Raw genomic sequence first — 14518 nt, forward strand, 5'->3', positions numbered from 1 at the left:
TTTTTTTTTTTTTTGGGGGGGGGGGAGTGTAGGGGACAAAATGTGTATGGAGTTGATTTTTATCATGTATGTACAATATCTCACTCTTTTAGGGTCAGGAGATTGGACAATCATCTAAAACCTTTGCCCTGTTATATGTAGACGCACCTTATCCTTGTTCCTACTCAATATGGTGTCACTGAAGGTTCATGAAAACTTGTATGCTCTCTGTCTATATATATATCTTTATATATCTTTTTTAGTTAGCCTGTAAAGGTGCATATCTATCCAGACTAACACAGCTGACTTACATGTCTGCTCAGGAAAAGTTAGAGCCACGGAGGGGCTGATACGCAGGAGTATGGTATGTTGTCTTATAGACACTAGGAAGAGTGAGATATCAAGTTACGTGCACTTCTTTGTAAACATGTCCGTGTTCAGTCAGGCAATTCTTTTTATTATCTTCCTGTTTGTATTCTGTATAAATGGTATAGCATGAAAATGTCAAATATCAGGACTATTCTGCTCACTGGAAAAATAAAAATAGTAGTTACACACTTCATAAAATGTAAGGAAGTTTCTTTTGTTCTGTGTTGCAATGATTATGGTCTCGGCCAGATTTCCATCTATTTCAAAAACTCCCAGAGCATACAGTTCAAGTGCAGACAGACCAGTAATAAACCACTTGCTGCCATGAAAAAAATAAGTCAACATTTTTCAAACAAGTCCAATAAGCCCATAGCAATTTAGAATCCTTGAGTATTTGCTATGGAACAAAGCATTTTTGTTATAGCAGCCACATTTAATCTCACAAGACCGCTTTCTCTTTGTCTAAACCATGGTAGCATGAATGTAGTACATGCTTCTGAATCCTTCAGCAGTAGCTCAACAGTAGCTCAGTTTCATCCCAGTCCTTTTCTTTAATTGCAGCTGTACTAACCTCTGATTGTGAGTATAGTACAACTACTGCTGGCTTTGAATCTGCAAAATATCAGAAAATGGGGGAAGGCATCGCCGGAGAGTCGCTGCGACTTCAGAACACTGTAAATCCCAACGTGGTGAAGAAACGGGAACCCTTGCACGAGATCTCATGTTCAATAACTGAAAGTAAATAACCAGAGTGCCCGAGAGGCAGGGTTTGAAATGAAACCCTGGTCTCTCGGCTCCTCATGCAAACACCGTCCTGTAGAGGAGACACACTCGGACTAAGGTTGTATGCCGTCATGCTGTCATGAAAACACTCAGGTTCAGTGCAGCTTAACATGTTACAAGCAATAATTTACCATTATTTCATGGTGTATCAGTCAGGTTTTGAAGCCCAATTTTGGGGTCTTAAAAATCAAACTAGACTTATATGCTGTTAGCCATGGGGCTGGGCTTAGTGCTTGGCTGGCTCAGCCCCATCCCCTGCAAGTGGCGCTGCCTGGGCCACACCAGCGCCACTCGTAGGGGATAGGGCCATACCAGCCAGGCCTGGCACCACTCGCAGGGAATGAGGCAGTGCCAGCTGAGTGCTGAGCCCAGCCTGGCCCTGGCCCTGGCCCCAGGAGACATATGGCTGAATATTCACTACTGTCTCTGTAGAAGGAGAACTTCATTTAGGTACTCATATGTGTACAATAACCATTACATTTAAGAACCTCTCAGAAAGGTTCACCGTTTGAACCCGTGGCCTGGGTGAGCATGCTCAGTAAAGAGATTTAAAAAGAGCAGGAAAGTTCTGAGGGGAAGGTGAGCAACACCTTTGAGTGGCAGACCCAAATGATGAAACGTAACTGGATGAGTGAGAGATGATTGGCAGAATGTATGATTGACAGATATGGTTTTAAGATCATTGAACCATCAGAAGTGGTGTGATGGGGAGCTAAATAAGAATAAAAGGGAGTGAAAAAGGCTCCTCAGGGTCTCCTGAGTGAGCTGAGTTCAGGAGAGTGGCAACCCCGAGAGAGGGATCTGAAGATTGGAGTTCTGGGGATTGGGATCTGAGAAGTGGATCATAGTGCACCTTAGTTTAGGGAGGACAAAGGAGAACCTCTCCCTCACTGAGCATGACTCTTCAGCAGAGTCTTCTGTGGACTTTTGTTGTAAGGTGACTCCAAGATAAGAAATGGGGAGCGCTCCTAATATGATTCATCTCACTGGTGTTAACTCAACCGGCCTGTCTGTCGTATGATATAAAGTTGGTTCACCCCTTTGGACCCTCGTGAGATGACATAGTGTTGGTAAAGTTTGTTTGTCAGTAGTAAATTCTTATTATCAACCTTTAATAACCCTTGGGAGTCCCCTGTGGTTCAGTGATGGAGTCCTTGTCTGCCACATAGGAGACCCATGCTCAATTCCCAGACACTTAAACAGCTTTCCCCCCGGAGGCACCAAACATCTGGACTCAATCTGGCCTTTGGATTCTGTCTCAATGACCTAAAGGGGGTGGAAAGTCTGAGCAGCCTCCACTCCTTCATACTCCTGCCTAGGCATATATGTCAAAGGTCTGGGTGACCTCTCATGCATACACCGTGATCTGGAACGATTGATGGTTGCCAGACCATAACCAATAACCCTTGGTATTATTATTCAGGCCCATATATAAAGAAATCGGTCTGGTATTGTAACTGGCAGTGTTGAAGGGAATGTCAACATTGTTCGGTAGGCCTTTCACCACCCCTTTCCAAGCCCAGTGAGGTTGGGGTCTCACCTCCTCCAAAACCTGGTTGCAACATCTCCACTTTGAAAAATACTGTAGCCTAGGTATTTTGGCTACAGTAGATGGCTGCCTGGGTTAGTTTTATTAGGAATCATGCTGTGGCTTGTCATGTAACAGAAAGCATTATGTGTAGGAAAATACTGTTTTTTCCCCCTGTACCTGGGAGATGATGGGATATCTTGGACTGATTCATCATTGCTACCTTTTAGAAGTAGGTTCACATCTGAGATACTCTATAGCTTGACTGAGGCTTTTGATTTCCTGGGCTTCTCTTCTTTGAGAGGGAAAGAGAAGCTATCCTTTGGGCAAGACAGCCAAGAAAAATACAAGCAGTAGCGCACATTCAAAGCATAAAAAATCATGAGATAAATTAAGCGTGTATTTGAGGCTCTTCTTGTCTGATTTCTGAACCTTATCTTTGGTATTCACATCACTAAAGATACTCTTTACAGCCATGAAATTTTAGATTCCTTGTATGGAAGTTGAGCTTTCTTTCAGTCTCAGAATTCCTAGATTTGGAATTCTAAGAATAAAAACTTTAAGTATGGCATGGTGTAAAAGCCAAACTCTATCCTCAGTTTGAGTTCTGCTACAAACCTATTACACCAGTCCTCTGTCCTCCAGAGTGGCTTTGCGTAAAATACAGAGTCAAGTTTAAGGTGTCAGTTGTTATCTTCATGGGACTCAACAGTTTATGCCCAGAATGTCTGTGCCCTTGCATAATGTTTCTAGGATGACAGTGGAAAAGGACAAGTATATAGTGCCCATCTTTAAGAAGGGAAGGAGGAGGATCTGAGGAGCTACAAACTGGTCAGCCTCAACTCAATTCCTGGAAAAATCAATGGAGTAGGTCCTCAAGGAATCAATTTCTAAGCAACTGGAGGAGAAGGTAATTAGAAACAGCATGGATTCACTAAAGTCAAGTTGTGCCTGACCAATCTGATTGCCTTCTATGATGACTGGCTCCATATATGCAGAAAGAGTAGTGGAAGTGATATAACTTGACTTTAGCAAGGTGTTTGATAAGGTCTCCCACAACATTCTTGCAAGCAAGCCAAGGAAGTATGGGTTGGATGAATGAACTGTCAGGTGGATAGAAAACTTGCTGAATCATCAGGCTCAGAGGGTAGTACTCAATGGGTCAATGTCTAATTGGCAGCCTGTATCAAGTGGAGCACCCCAGGGGTTGGTCCTGAGATTGGTTTTGTTAAACACCTGCATCAAAGTCCTGGAAGATGGTATGGAGTGCACCCTCAGCAAGTTTGCAGATGATCCCAAGCTGGTGGGAGTAGTAGATGGGCTGAAGGATATACTAGGATTCAGAGATACTTCAACGAATTGGAGGATTAAACCAAAAGAAATCACATGAGGTTCAATAAGGAGAAGTGTAAAATCTTTCATTTAGATCTGAACAATCCCATGCACTAGTACAGGCTGGGAACCGAATGGTTAAGCAGCAACTCAGCAGAAAAGGATCTGGGGGTTACAGTGGAAAATAAGCTGATAATGAGACAACAGCCTGGCCTTGTTGCAACTAAGGCTAATGGCATACTGGGTTGCATTAGTAGGACTGTTGCCAGCACACTGAGGAAAAAATTATTCCCCTTTTCAGCACTGGTGAGGCCACGTCTGGAGTAGTGTGTCCTGTTTTGGACCCCACACTACAGAAAGGATGTGGACGGACAAATTAGAGACAATCCAGAAGAAGGCAACAAAAATGGTGAGGGACCTGGTGCATGTGACTTCTAAGGAGAGGTTGAGGGAACTGGGCTTATTAAGTCTGGAGAAGGAAAGACTGAGAGGGGATTTAATAGCAGCCTTCAAGTAGCTGAAGGTGGGTACCAAAGAGGATGGAGCTAGACTGTTCTCAGCTAGCATCTGCTTTACCTGGTGGCAGATGACCCAATAAAGAGCAATGGTCTCATGTTGCAGAAAGGGAAGTTTAGGTTAGATATTAGGAAAAAAATTATCATGAGAAGGCTAGTGAAGCACTGGAACAGGATACCCAGAGAGGTTGTGGAATCTCCATCTGTGGAGGCTTTCAAGACCTGGCTAAACAAAACTTTGGCTGGGACGATATGTTGGGGATGATCCTGCTTTGTGCAGGTGGTTGGACTAGATGAGTTCCTGAAGTTCTTTTCAATCCTAATTTTCTATGACTTTTACTCTTCAGGAGAAGACCTCTTGTCTGTATAGGAGATTACTTTCTTAGAGAGTGATTTGGCATGCTAAAATGAACTTCTGCAAAAAGAAAAAACCAGCACAGATTCCCCACCCTTGGCCCAAGTGCACCATGAATGTAAGTCCTGCCCATTACCTCTTGTTCCACAAACAACCAAGCTCAACAGTTAGATAGTGAAGACTCCTTGTTCCAGAAGGCTGTGAAGACAGAGACTCCATCAGGCAACCATTTGCTAGCTCCTAAGCAATCTTTGCTGCTAGCTGGTGTGTTTGAGGGAGTGACAGATGAAAGCTAAAGCTCAGGACATCCTTAAATCTATGACAGGTGATAACTGAAGGGGTAAGATGGGATGGATCACTCTATACCTGTCCTGCGATTAGAACGTTCCCCTAAATCATCTGCTGTTTGCCTGGGACAGACTACTGTGGTAGATGGACATTTAGTCTCATTTAATATGGCTGTTCTTTTAGCGTGTTTTATTGTGTGTAAATGACCTTTTGATCTGACTTTATAAAACCTGGATTGATTTTCATGGCTTCAGGACTAATTTTGGTTGGAGCCAGGGCTGGAGGCATGCCATTACAGATATGCCTACTCTTTAAGGGTTGCTTAACCTTATTTCTTGGTAGGTAAGATGCAGGATCAGATGCAACACCCAGTGATCAGCCATGCTGCTTCACAACAGGCATGGTGGTTATGCCAATGCTATCCAAAATTGCAAAGAGACATAAGACTGGAGGGGCATTTAAGCCCACTGAGTCCCATCCCCTGTCTTGCAGGCAACAGTTTGCCCAGAAGGATCTGGGGGAATTTTGTGCAAGTCAAATTCACGTAAGTCAGGATGACTTTCCCCATAGGAAATAACAGAATAGTGAGGGGTTGCGTACCCCAGACATACCTGTCATAGCTTTTTTTCCCCTTTTCTCGGCAGAATCGCCTTTAGGAGGTGCGTCTAGTGTCTCATCTATGCACCTTGAGATGCCGCTACCACAATGGCGGCACAGCTCTGCTTGATTCAGCCTGCAAATCTTGTGAGGCATTCACATATATATGCGAATCTCATGAGCATTCATGTATATATGTGAATGATGCGCATCTAGAGAGGCATTTTCCAGTTCGGACCCTAAGAAAAAATTGCATAAACGCGAGATGTGTAAGTCAGAATCGCGTAAATTGCGGGTCTACTGTACATAATAGTGTTCACTCTGCACTGCCCCAGTGAGCCACAAGCAGAGGGCATCATGTTTTTGAAAGGGTAATTTATGATTAGATGATCATGAAGGTCCTAGGAAAAGGATCACATCCCAAGGGAAAGTGACAAGGGTGCCAACAGAGGACAGTTAAAGACATATCCCAGCAGTGTTTGCCAATCTGATTTGGGGGTGCAGCTGGGGGTGGGGTGGGGGAGATATTTTCCTAGCTCCTGCAGATAACCAGCATTTGTTCCATAGCATGGATTCTTCCTGATTTCAGCTAAGTCAAAAATACCCCAGATAAAGAAAGTCAAAGTAGCCAAAGCTTTGGAGACATCAGTAAAAGACTGCACTCTGGGAGGATTATGTGGTTGTAATTGTTTGTTTTGATGGGTCCACACTGAAAGTGTTTTTTGGATGAGTTTTTTGTTCTGGTTGGAAGAGGGTTAATGTTTTGATTGCAGAGGGCCTGTGCCATCTGGCTGGTGCTAGAGGGGACCCTTTCCTGAGAACCCTGGCTCTTGAGAAGTTGCGGGAGGAGATATAAGCAGGGCTGCTGGAAAGTGTACAGGCAGTTGCATGTGTGTCAGTGGCTGCCAGCTTGTGGCCTGCTGGAGTTGACTGAAGCCCTGTGGTGTGAAGCCACAGAGAGTGGAGACAAGAGGGAGCCTGCCCCGTGGGGACTGCAGCTGGAAAGGAGGGAGTGGTGGAACAGAGGCCACCTGCTGAGGGCCTCAGAGAAGACGAAACCTCTGAGGATAAGGGGGAGTTTAGCAACAGAGATGGTGACAATTCCTGTCTGTCACTGTACTCAGCCAGAGACTGAGAAGTAAGCACTGGCTGGGCTTGAGAGTAAAGTGCTAGATGGTTGTGTGTTTTGAACCTTTATTTTTATGCTCTGTTTTTCCCTAGTTCTATTGTAGTGTTTTTCCCTAATTATTAAAGTTGGTCTTTTTATCATTACTATTATTGCTAAATGTATCTGTCATTTAACTGGGTATCTCCCCTCAGGGCGAGTTTGTGCCTTCACTGCCTTGGCAGACTCACGGTCCCATCACACACTCCTTCTCAGGGTGTGGTGTTGCCAACGGTTTGTGCCAGGACAGACTTTACACTATTTCAATCAATTTGTCAGTTCTTCAGATAACCTCGCACAGTACGAAGCAACGCCCCCCCCCAAAAACAAAAAAACCCAAAACAAAACAAAACAATCCAGCATGTACCAAGAGTGCACTGCAAAGTCTAATGTTGTCTTGCCAGCTCCTAGGCATTCCTATTCATTGGACTCATGCTTGCGTGACAACTTTATTTGTTCTGAATGCAGATTTAGTGCAAGGATTCATGTTCTTTACTCATGCCTGCCAGTCTCCCATCTCCAAAGCACCCTAGAGATTTACAATGTATAATGTTGAGTAAAACATTTTTGTATTAATCTTTAAAAATGAGACACTTGACTCTTTTTCTTTATTAAAAAAAAAGAGACAATAAAATAATCCTACTTCATTACACCTTTGTGAACCCAAGTCTTTGTCCAGAATCTGTAAAATCTCCCTAGGTCATAAGGAGAGTACTAATGTATTTAAATTTCAGGACCTTTTAAAATAAGACCTACCTTCATATTTTTTACCTCCATTTGTAATGAAAATGGGACCAGAGAGAAGGATTTCTGCATTAGATGAATTAATAATAAAAAGAGCAAAAGATCGGGGTAATTGGATTTAATTCACTTCTAAACTCTAGTTTAGAAGTGAATTAAACTTTAATTCAATTCAACTTTTTTTGGAAAATGCACAAGGAGAAGTGGTCCATGAATAGTTGAACTCTTGTCCCACAAGCCAAGGTATGAATTTATACAAGGATATTAGGGGACAGATTGGTAGTTGTACTGGAGACAGTACAGAAGGGGAGTATGGAAAGCTGAACCTAGGGACAGGACTCATGGGGCATGTCCAGACAAGCGTGTATGTGCATTTCCCTGGGGACAAATAGTAGTGGCACATAGTTGTGCCACTGCTACTTGTTCCCGGGAAACACCCCTGCACACATGCCCTAGCATGTGGCAATTTGGGTAAGGGAGGTTGGGGTCAGCACTTGGGCTGGTTCCAGCAGCCTTACCTGGGGTCCTGGGGCCTCCCGAGACTGCAGTAGTGGTGATCTGGGAGTGCAGAACCTGGCCAGCCACGCTCCAGTTTTGGGGATTTGGGCAGTAGAGTTCAGGGGCTGGAAAGTTTGTCCACACAGAACAGGAAGGTAGGGAAGAGGACACTGCATCTGTTTATTTGTGGAGAGTGGCCACACATTAATGGAACACGAGCTCAATAACATGGATTAGAGATAAACCTGCCCTGAAGTGGCGTATGTTTAAGCCACCTAAGGTGTGCTTAATGCTAGTTTCAGGTGTTAATGCATAGACAAACTAGGGGTTAAGAGCTTCAGGAACGACCTAAAATTAATGTGTAACAAGGCCTAAAGTACTACTTCCATTTCCCAGAGACTCTTACAGACCTGGAATCATGGAACATAAATGACCTCAAACATTGCAAAAGTCAAGATTAGGGGCTCAATTTGCATGATCAACCTGGTAAATTGGTCCTATCTCAAACAGTGCTGCTAAGTCTTGTCTTGTTTATGAGGATTATTCCAAATTGCTATTACCCACTGGCATAGAAGATGTGCTTCAAGGATGACCAGCTGTGGACTGGTCCTGCGCCCATCCTAGCTTGTAAAAGCCAGCCAGGGGGACTAGGTCCACTGCTGGCAGGGGTTGTCAACACCTCCCTTTGAGAGAGCCGGGAACCAAATACTCTTAAGTTCACAGTTGTCTGGCCCTGGCTCAGGAGCCCTCATTTGATGCTGGCTCCTTATCCAGTTATCACCCTTGTCTCACTGCAGCCACATGCACCACCCCATTTTTTTAAACCATTTTTTTTTTATATACCAGGGTTTCACAGTATCTGATTTTTGCTCTGTGCTGCAAATATGCAGCACCGAGAACCTTTTCACATGTTGTGTGTTTTGCAGCATCTCAAAAGCCTTTGAGGTGCCATAAAGTGCACTTGCATGCTCCTCTGGACATGCCCCTGGGGTCTGTACTGGGTGGACTGAAGGGCTGAGAAAACTTATGGAACATGACTGATTATTATTTTAAAATTGCTTCTCCCTCCCCTTTGCTGTGGTCAAAGGCTTTTTTTTAAGAAATGTCTCCACTGCAGCAGCACCAGGAGGGGAAAAGGCACTTCCCTCTGCTGGAGCCCAGCTCTTGTGGGGTGGTGGGGGTGGAGGGAGGTAAGCTGCGAGGGGCCCCCAATCCTCTTCTTGCCCAGGACATGAAAAAGTCATAATCTGCCTCTGCATCTATAGCTGTTGTGCTGACTGCGAATGCTGTACAGTCCTGTTAATGTTTTCATAACCTTTTTTTAAAGTGCCACAGACTGACTGGTAGGGATGTGCAAAATGGGCCGTATTCTATTCAGATTTGGATACGGCCTGAATCAGGGACAGTAATTCAATTTGTTGATTTGGATCACCGTCCCCAATTCGATTCAGCTGAATCTGAATCTGAAGATTTGATGCTGATTTGGAGAATCAGCGATTGGGCCATAGACATAGCTTTAAATGTTTTTCTATATGCCTTGAGGTACCAGGCATGGCTTATGAAGGCTGTGATGGTGGGGTGGATGAAGTGTCCCACAGGAGTGCATGGGGGGCCACCGCATGCTTGGTGCTTCCAGTCGACTTCCACATCCGCTGCCAAGTGCACAGGGGGTTCTCCCCATGCCCCCTGGCTCAGCAGTTGGCCGTGGGGAGACCCTGGGTGCCCCCCAACCCAGGAGGCACCAGTCACCGAGCTGGGGGCCATGGGGAAAACCCCCAGCATGAGCCCCGGCAGATCCGGAAGTGCACTGGAAGTGTTTCTGGTCCACTTCCGGGTTTGCTGCCAAGTTTTTGGTCATTCTGATCATCTGTGCCCCTAGTCTTGCTTCTTTTCCAGCAAAGAAAACAATTTCCCTGATTAAAACGTGTAACTGAATTTTGGGGGGCTGGTTGTGGGAAAGAAGGTGCATGTTGTATGTTAGTAAATATAGTATTCTTCCCCATTACAAGATAATTTCCATTGCAAGAGTTTTCTAGTGCAGTGTTTGGTATCTAGTGCACATGTAGCACAGTGGCACTGCAGGTAGGTCACAAGGGTACCTGTCAAGTGTGATGGGGGGACTGGGCGGATGTAGTAGCTTCTCCCTGAATGTTTCACAGTGCCAGTCAGTATTTGGATGCATGCATGCTGGCTTCTGAAAAGGAAGCAGCAGGAACACCTTAATGCACTGCTGCTGGTGCACTAAATAACTGCTGAGCATGAGGTAATTGGCACCAAGAAAAGCTTATTATCCCAGTTATATCTGTGATGGAGCTGTGAGAGGTAAGGTGCCTGTACTATGGCTTGCATCCAGCTGAGGGATGAAGTGGTAGGTGGTGGTCGAAGGTGTAAAGATACTGGCTTTTTAAATGGCTGACACGAATGTACCTATGTTAGTTAGAGAGAGCTGTCTGTTGGCTGATATTTGACTGACTAACTTTTTCAGACATCAGCACAGCCGCTAAGCCTTTGTCACAGTGAAGAGGAGCACAGCCTATTAGAAAAGAGGTTATTCAAGTAATACTGTACTTGTTGGGAGATTTCTCTCCGCTTGTAGCCTGAAGCAGAGCAGAACTATGACTCTTGGCAACTGTTAAAACACTGTTTTCTTGTTCTGTTGTCCTCAAGGGATGAGTTCCTAATCAAGTGCCTATAAAAGATTTTACATTCCCTTTCTGCTTGTTGTGTCACAAAGGTAAGAAAAATTGGATTTATTAAGCAAAAACTGGCAGAACAGACACACGCAGCTATTGTTTCCTATGCATGATGCAATAGATATGACTGGCTTACCAGAAAAACCCTGAGGTGGTGACATGAAGCAACTTAACATATCTTGTTTGTAAGTGACTTACACTGCAGCAAAAGTACAGTAGAAATTAATGGTTATATTATTATTTTCAGACTGGATATTTCCACCTGCCACATGAGGACTACTTCATTGAGCCTGTTCAAAAGTATCCAGTGACAGAAGGAACACCTCACCTACACATCATCTACAGAGCACATGTCCCTCAAAATGCTGAAAGGCAACGACGGGAGGCCGTACTGAGAAAGGAAGGAGCTTGTGGACTGAACGGTATGACTTTTGTCAAAGCTTTGTCCTTGTTTGTTTTCTGCATTTTTTAATAATCTTGGTTCCCAAATCTTTACCCCTTCATTTTCAAATGTCAGGTCTTTATAAGTATAGAAGTTGAGTATTAGAAGTATGAGGCATTCACCAGAGACATACCGGGGCAGAAGTGGCCCTGGGTTTCTGGTGCATTTCATGTCACTTCAACATTACCTCCATTTAAAGATTAAACCTTGTGAGTATTGCTGATGCATTCTGAATGGAGACCTGACATCTTCATGTCAAGTGAAAGAAAATCAACCCAGCAGGTAGAGAACCACCCACTCGGGGTTCCCTATAGCACCGGTGCTCAGCATCTCTGCCCACTGGGCCAGATGAGTGGCTTAGGGCCAGTCTATGGTCTGATCGGACCCCATGTGCCAGGATTGGGCCTACACACCCCAACTGGGAATACATAGCCTTGGCTGTCCCCTCCATGCTGGGATTGGGTTCTGAGGCCCCACACCCACCCTGCATGCTGGGATTGGGTCCTACACACCTGACTTAGCATGCGGGGCCATGGCTCTTGGGGAGCTCCGCAGGATGGTACCATGCCAGGGGCCAGAACAGGCCTGCAGGCCTTGGGTTGAGCACCCCCACCCTGTGACATTGTGATTAGGGTGAGTTCAGATCCTCTCTAAAAGAGGTGGTCTTGAACCGCATTCCCATTCAGGGTTACCATCCTAACCACTGAGACACTGAGTAAAAGGAGAGTAGGTGGTGGTATCACTTTCTCCATTTTGTGAATCTAGTCAGTAAGCAAATATTACGTGAATTTGAGCGGAATAGCTCTGAAATAATTAAACTGGTGAATATTTATTCACCAAACACTGTCCTCCCACCAATCCTAAACATCGTTTTGATTGAGTCTCAGAATTTCTTATTTCCACATGACTGTTACAAGTGAGGCATGTAGATTTAGATGGTCTGGTATTTAAAACCTCTTTAATTTACTATTGTATCTGAAGTGAAAAAAATTGAGAGATTACTTGTGATGAAGTGAATTTATTAAAAGCAACTTAGATGACATTAATTGTTGCTACATAAATATGATCCTCTGTAGTATAATCCTTATTTGTTAGAAGTCTCTGGAAAACAGAAATGTATCTGTAGGGTGCTGTTGGTCTTTCTAAATCACAATATTTAATACTTTGTTGATTGGGATGTTGACTGTTCTCCTTGAACCTCTTCCATAATTCTTAACCTTGGAGCATTTACATCTAACCTGAATAAAACATTAGTAAAGTATAGTAGGAGAAAGCCCTTCAGAGACCAGTACTGAACAAATGACCTAAAACAAAGTTAATTACAAATTGTATGCAATATTCAGGTTGAGTTCTTGTTCCAAACTATACTGGTAAAAAAAAAAAAGTTAATTCTTTTCCAAGAATGAAAATTTGTTGTTGATGGGGCTCCCAACTTTCTGTACCACAACTGCTGCTCAAGTTTTAATTGTATTTAATGATTATTGCAGAGTAAAAGGAGCAGACAACCTCGCTCCCTTTTATCTCAAGCCCCCACACATGCTGTAGCTGTAAGCCTTCAGTAATCGTTACTATTTTCCAGCACCAGTTTTCAGGACTGAAATGTGTGCCAATACACCTGCTGGGACCAAACCTGGAGCTTTCTGGCTATAGGGTCTTGCCTCTACTCAGGGTCTAACTGATCTATTTGGGGTGAGAAAAGAATTTCACCCCATGGTCAGACTGATATGGATGGTGGGGGGTTTTGCCTTCCTCTGTGGTGGGGGACGTGGTCCTTTACCCGGACTCTCTTACGCATATCCTGGCAGCATTTCACAGAAGCTTCTGTAGACTCCAGGTTATGGTTTGTAGGGGATGGTTTGGATAGGGATGATCCTGCCTAAGGCGGGGGGTTGGACAAGATGACCTCTGGAAGTCTCTTCCAGCCCTACTTCTCTGTGATTCTGTGAATTGGCTGGTATGTTGAAAGCTGAAGATTTTTGAGAGAAAGTACCAAAACCTTAGGGATAATGGGTTGGAACATATGTGAGGTAGCACAATTGTTTATCGCTAACAAATATGAATGTTGTTGTATATTGTGTGTGAATTTATAAAAATTTATTTAGTTCACTGGCTAGAAAACTAAACCTAAAAGTGGCAAGCAGTCAGTAAAAAATGTGATGTTGGCTGCACTGATGTAAACTGAGGACGTATACTCTGGGAATCCCACTTCCCATTTATCAGGCTGCTGCCCCCAACTCAGGGTTTTCATCTGCAAGTAGGGGACCTCCAAAGGAACAAAAGCCACAGCAACATCTATTCTGTATTCTACGACTTCTGCTGCTGTCTATTCTATGTTCTGTTGTTCATGGTTCCCTTTTGTATATATTCACTGAATGATTTCCCTCTCCCTGCATCTTAACAACAGGCAAAAAAAATACATGAGTCTCTTCCAACCATCTCACCCTAATTCCTAATTTAAAGCTTGCAGTGCCAGAAGGCTTGGGTCTCAAAAACATCTCTTGAAAAGTGTCCTCTTTCTGTGAATGCTTCCCAATTGACCAAACATCACAACCTTCTTCATAACACCGGTGTCCTGTATCTTCACTATCTTGTCACACCCTGTTTCTCTAGAGGCAAACAAGGGTAAGCCTTACTCCCTCTTCTAGGTTGCAGTCCATCAGCACCAGTTAAAGGTAGGAAGCCTCCTTCACATCCTCAGCTGGAAGGCTTCTGTTTTGGTTACAAAATACAGCCCCCAAAGATCTTGCAAACTCCAAACAATCAGCTAAGTGACAAACAAATATTCACTTACAAGGAAAAGGAATTTGTTTTTTTTCTCACCAAGGACAAATCCCACACAGATTCTTTTGTTTTCGGACCTTGCTGGTTGCTTAAAAATACTGTCTTCAGAGAAGGCTTTGAATGCGTGCCGTAGAGCACAGCACACATTCAACACTGAAGAGGAAACTAAATGCTGAGTCCCATCCATTCTGTGAACAGAAAGGGGCTTTTTTCCCCAGGAAAAAAATGCCAGCTGTTAATGTATTTAGACTAAATCAGCATGCACTCACACAAGGGCTAGGTACAGATGGTCAAAAAGCCTGAGGCTGAATCAATTCAGTCTTTGCAGGTTAGTCTAAGATACACAGATTAAATTGAAACAGAAGTGAACAGACATTTACCTTTGATTCAGGAAATGCAGCCACACACCTGCAGTGGCTCAGGCCAAAGGGGGGGGGGGGCGGACTAGACCA

General features: G+C 44.0%; 1 protein-coding gene across 3 annotated transcripts in view; it reads left to right on the forward strand.

The window, feature by feature from the left end:
- Positions 1-14518, forward strand: part of ADAMTS12 (ADAM metallopeptidase with thrombospondin type 1 motif 12) — a 474912-nt gene that overhangs the window by 186432 nt on the left and 273962 nt on the right. For all 3 annotated transcript variants that reach the window (XR_002097463.1, XM_019517990.1, XM_019517991.1), the window contains exon 3: positions 11091-11265. Coding sequence is in view for 2 of the 3 variants with exons in the window: in XM_019517990.1 (XP_019373535.1) it covers positions 11091-11265 (175 nt within the window). In the remaining variant the exon portion in view is untranslated. The remainder of the gene's footprint in view (positions 1-11090; positions 11266-14518) is intronic.

The sequence above is a fragment of the Gavialis gangeticus genome, unplaced genomic scaffold, assembly GCF_001723915.1.
Source record: "Gavialis gangeticus isolate Ggan-Ray unplaced genomic scaffold, GavGan_comp1, whole genome shotgun sequence".
Lineage (NCBI taxonomy): Eukaryota > Metazoa > Chordata > Crocodylia > Gavialidae > Gavialis > Gavialis gangeticus.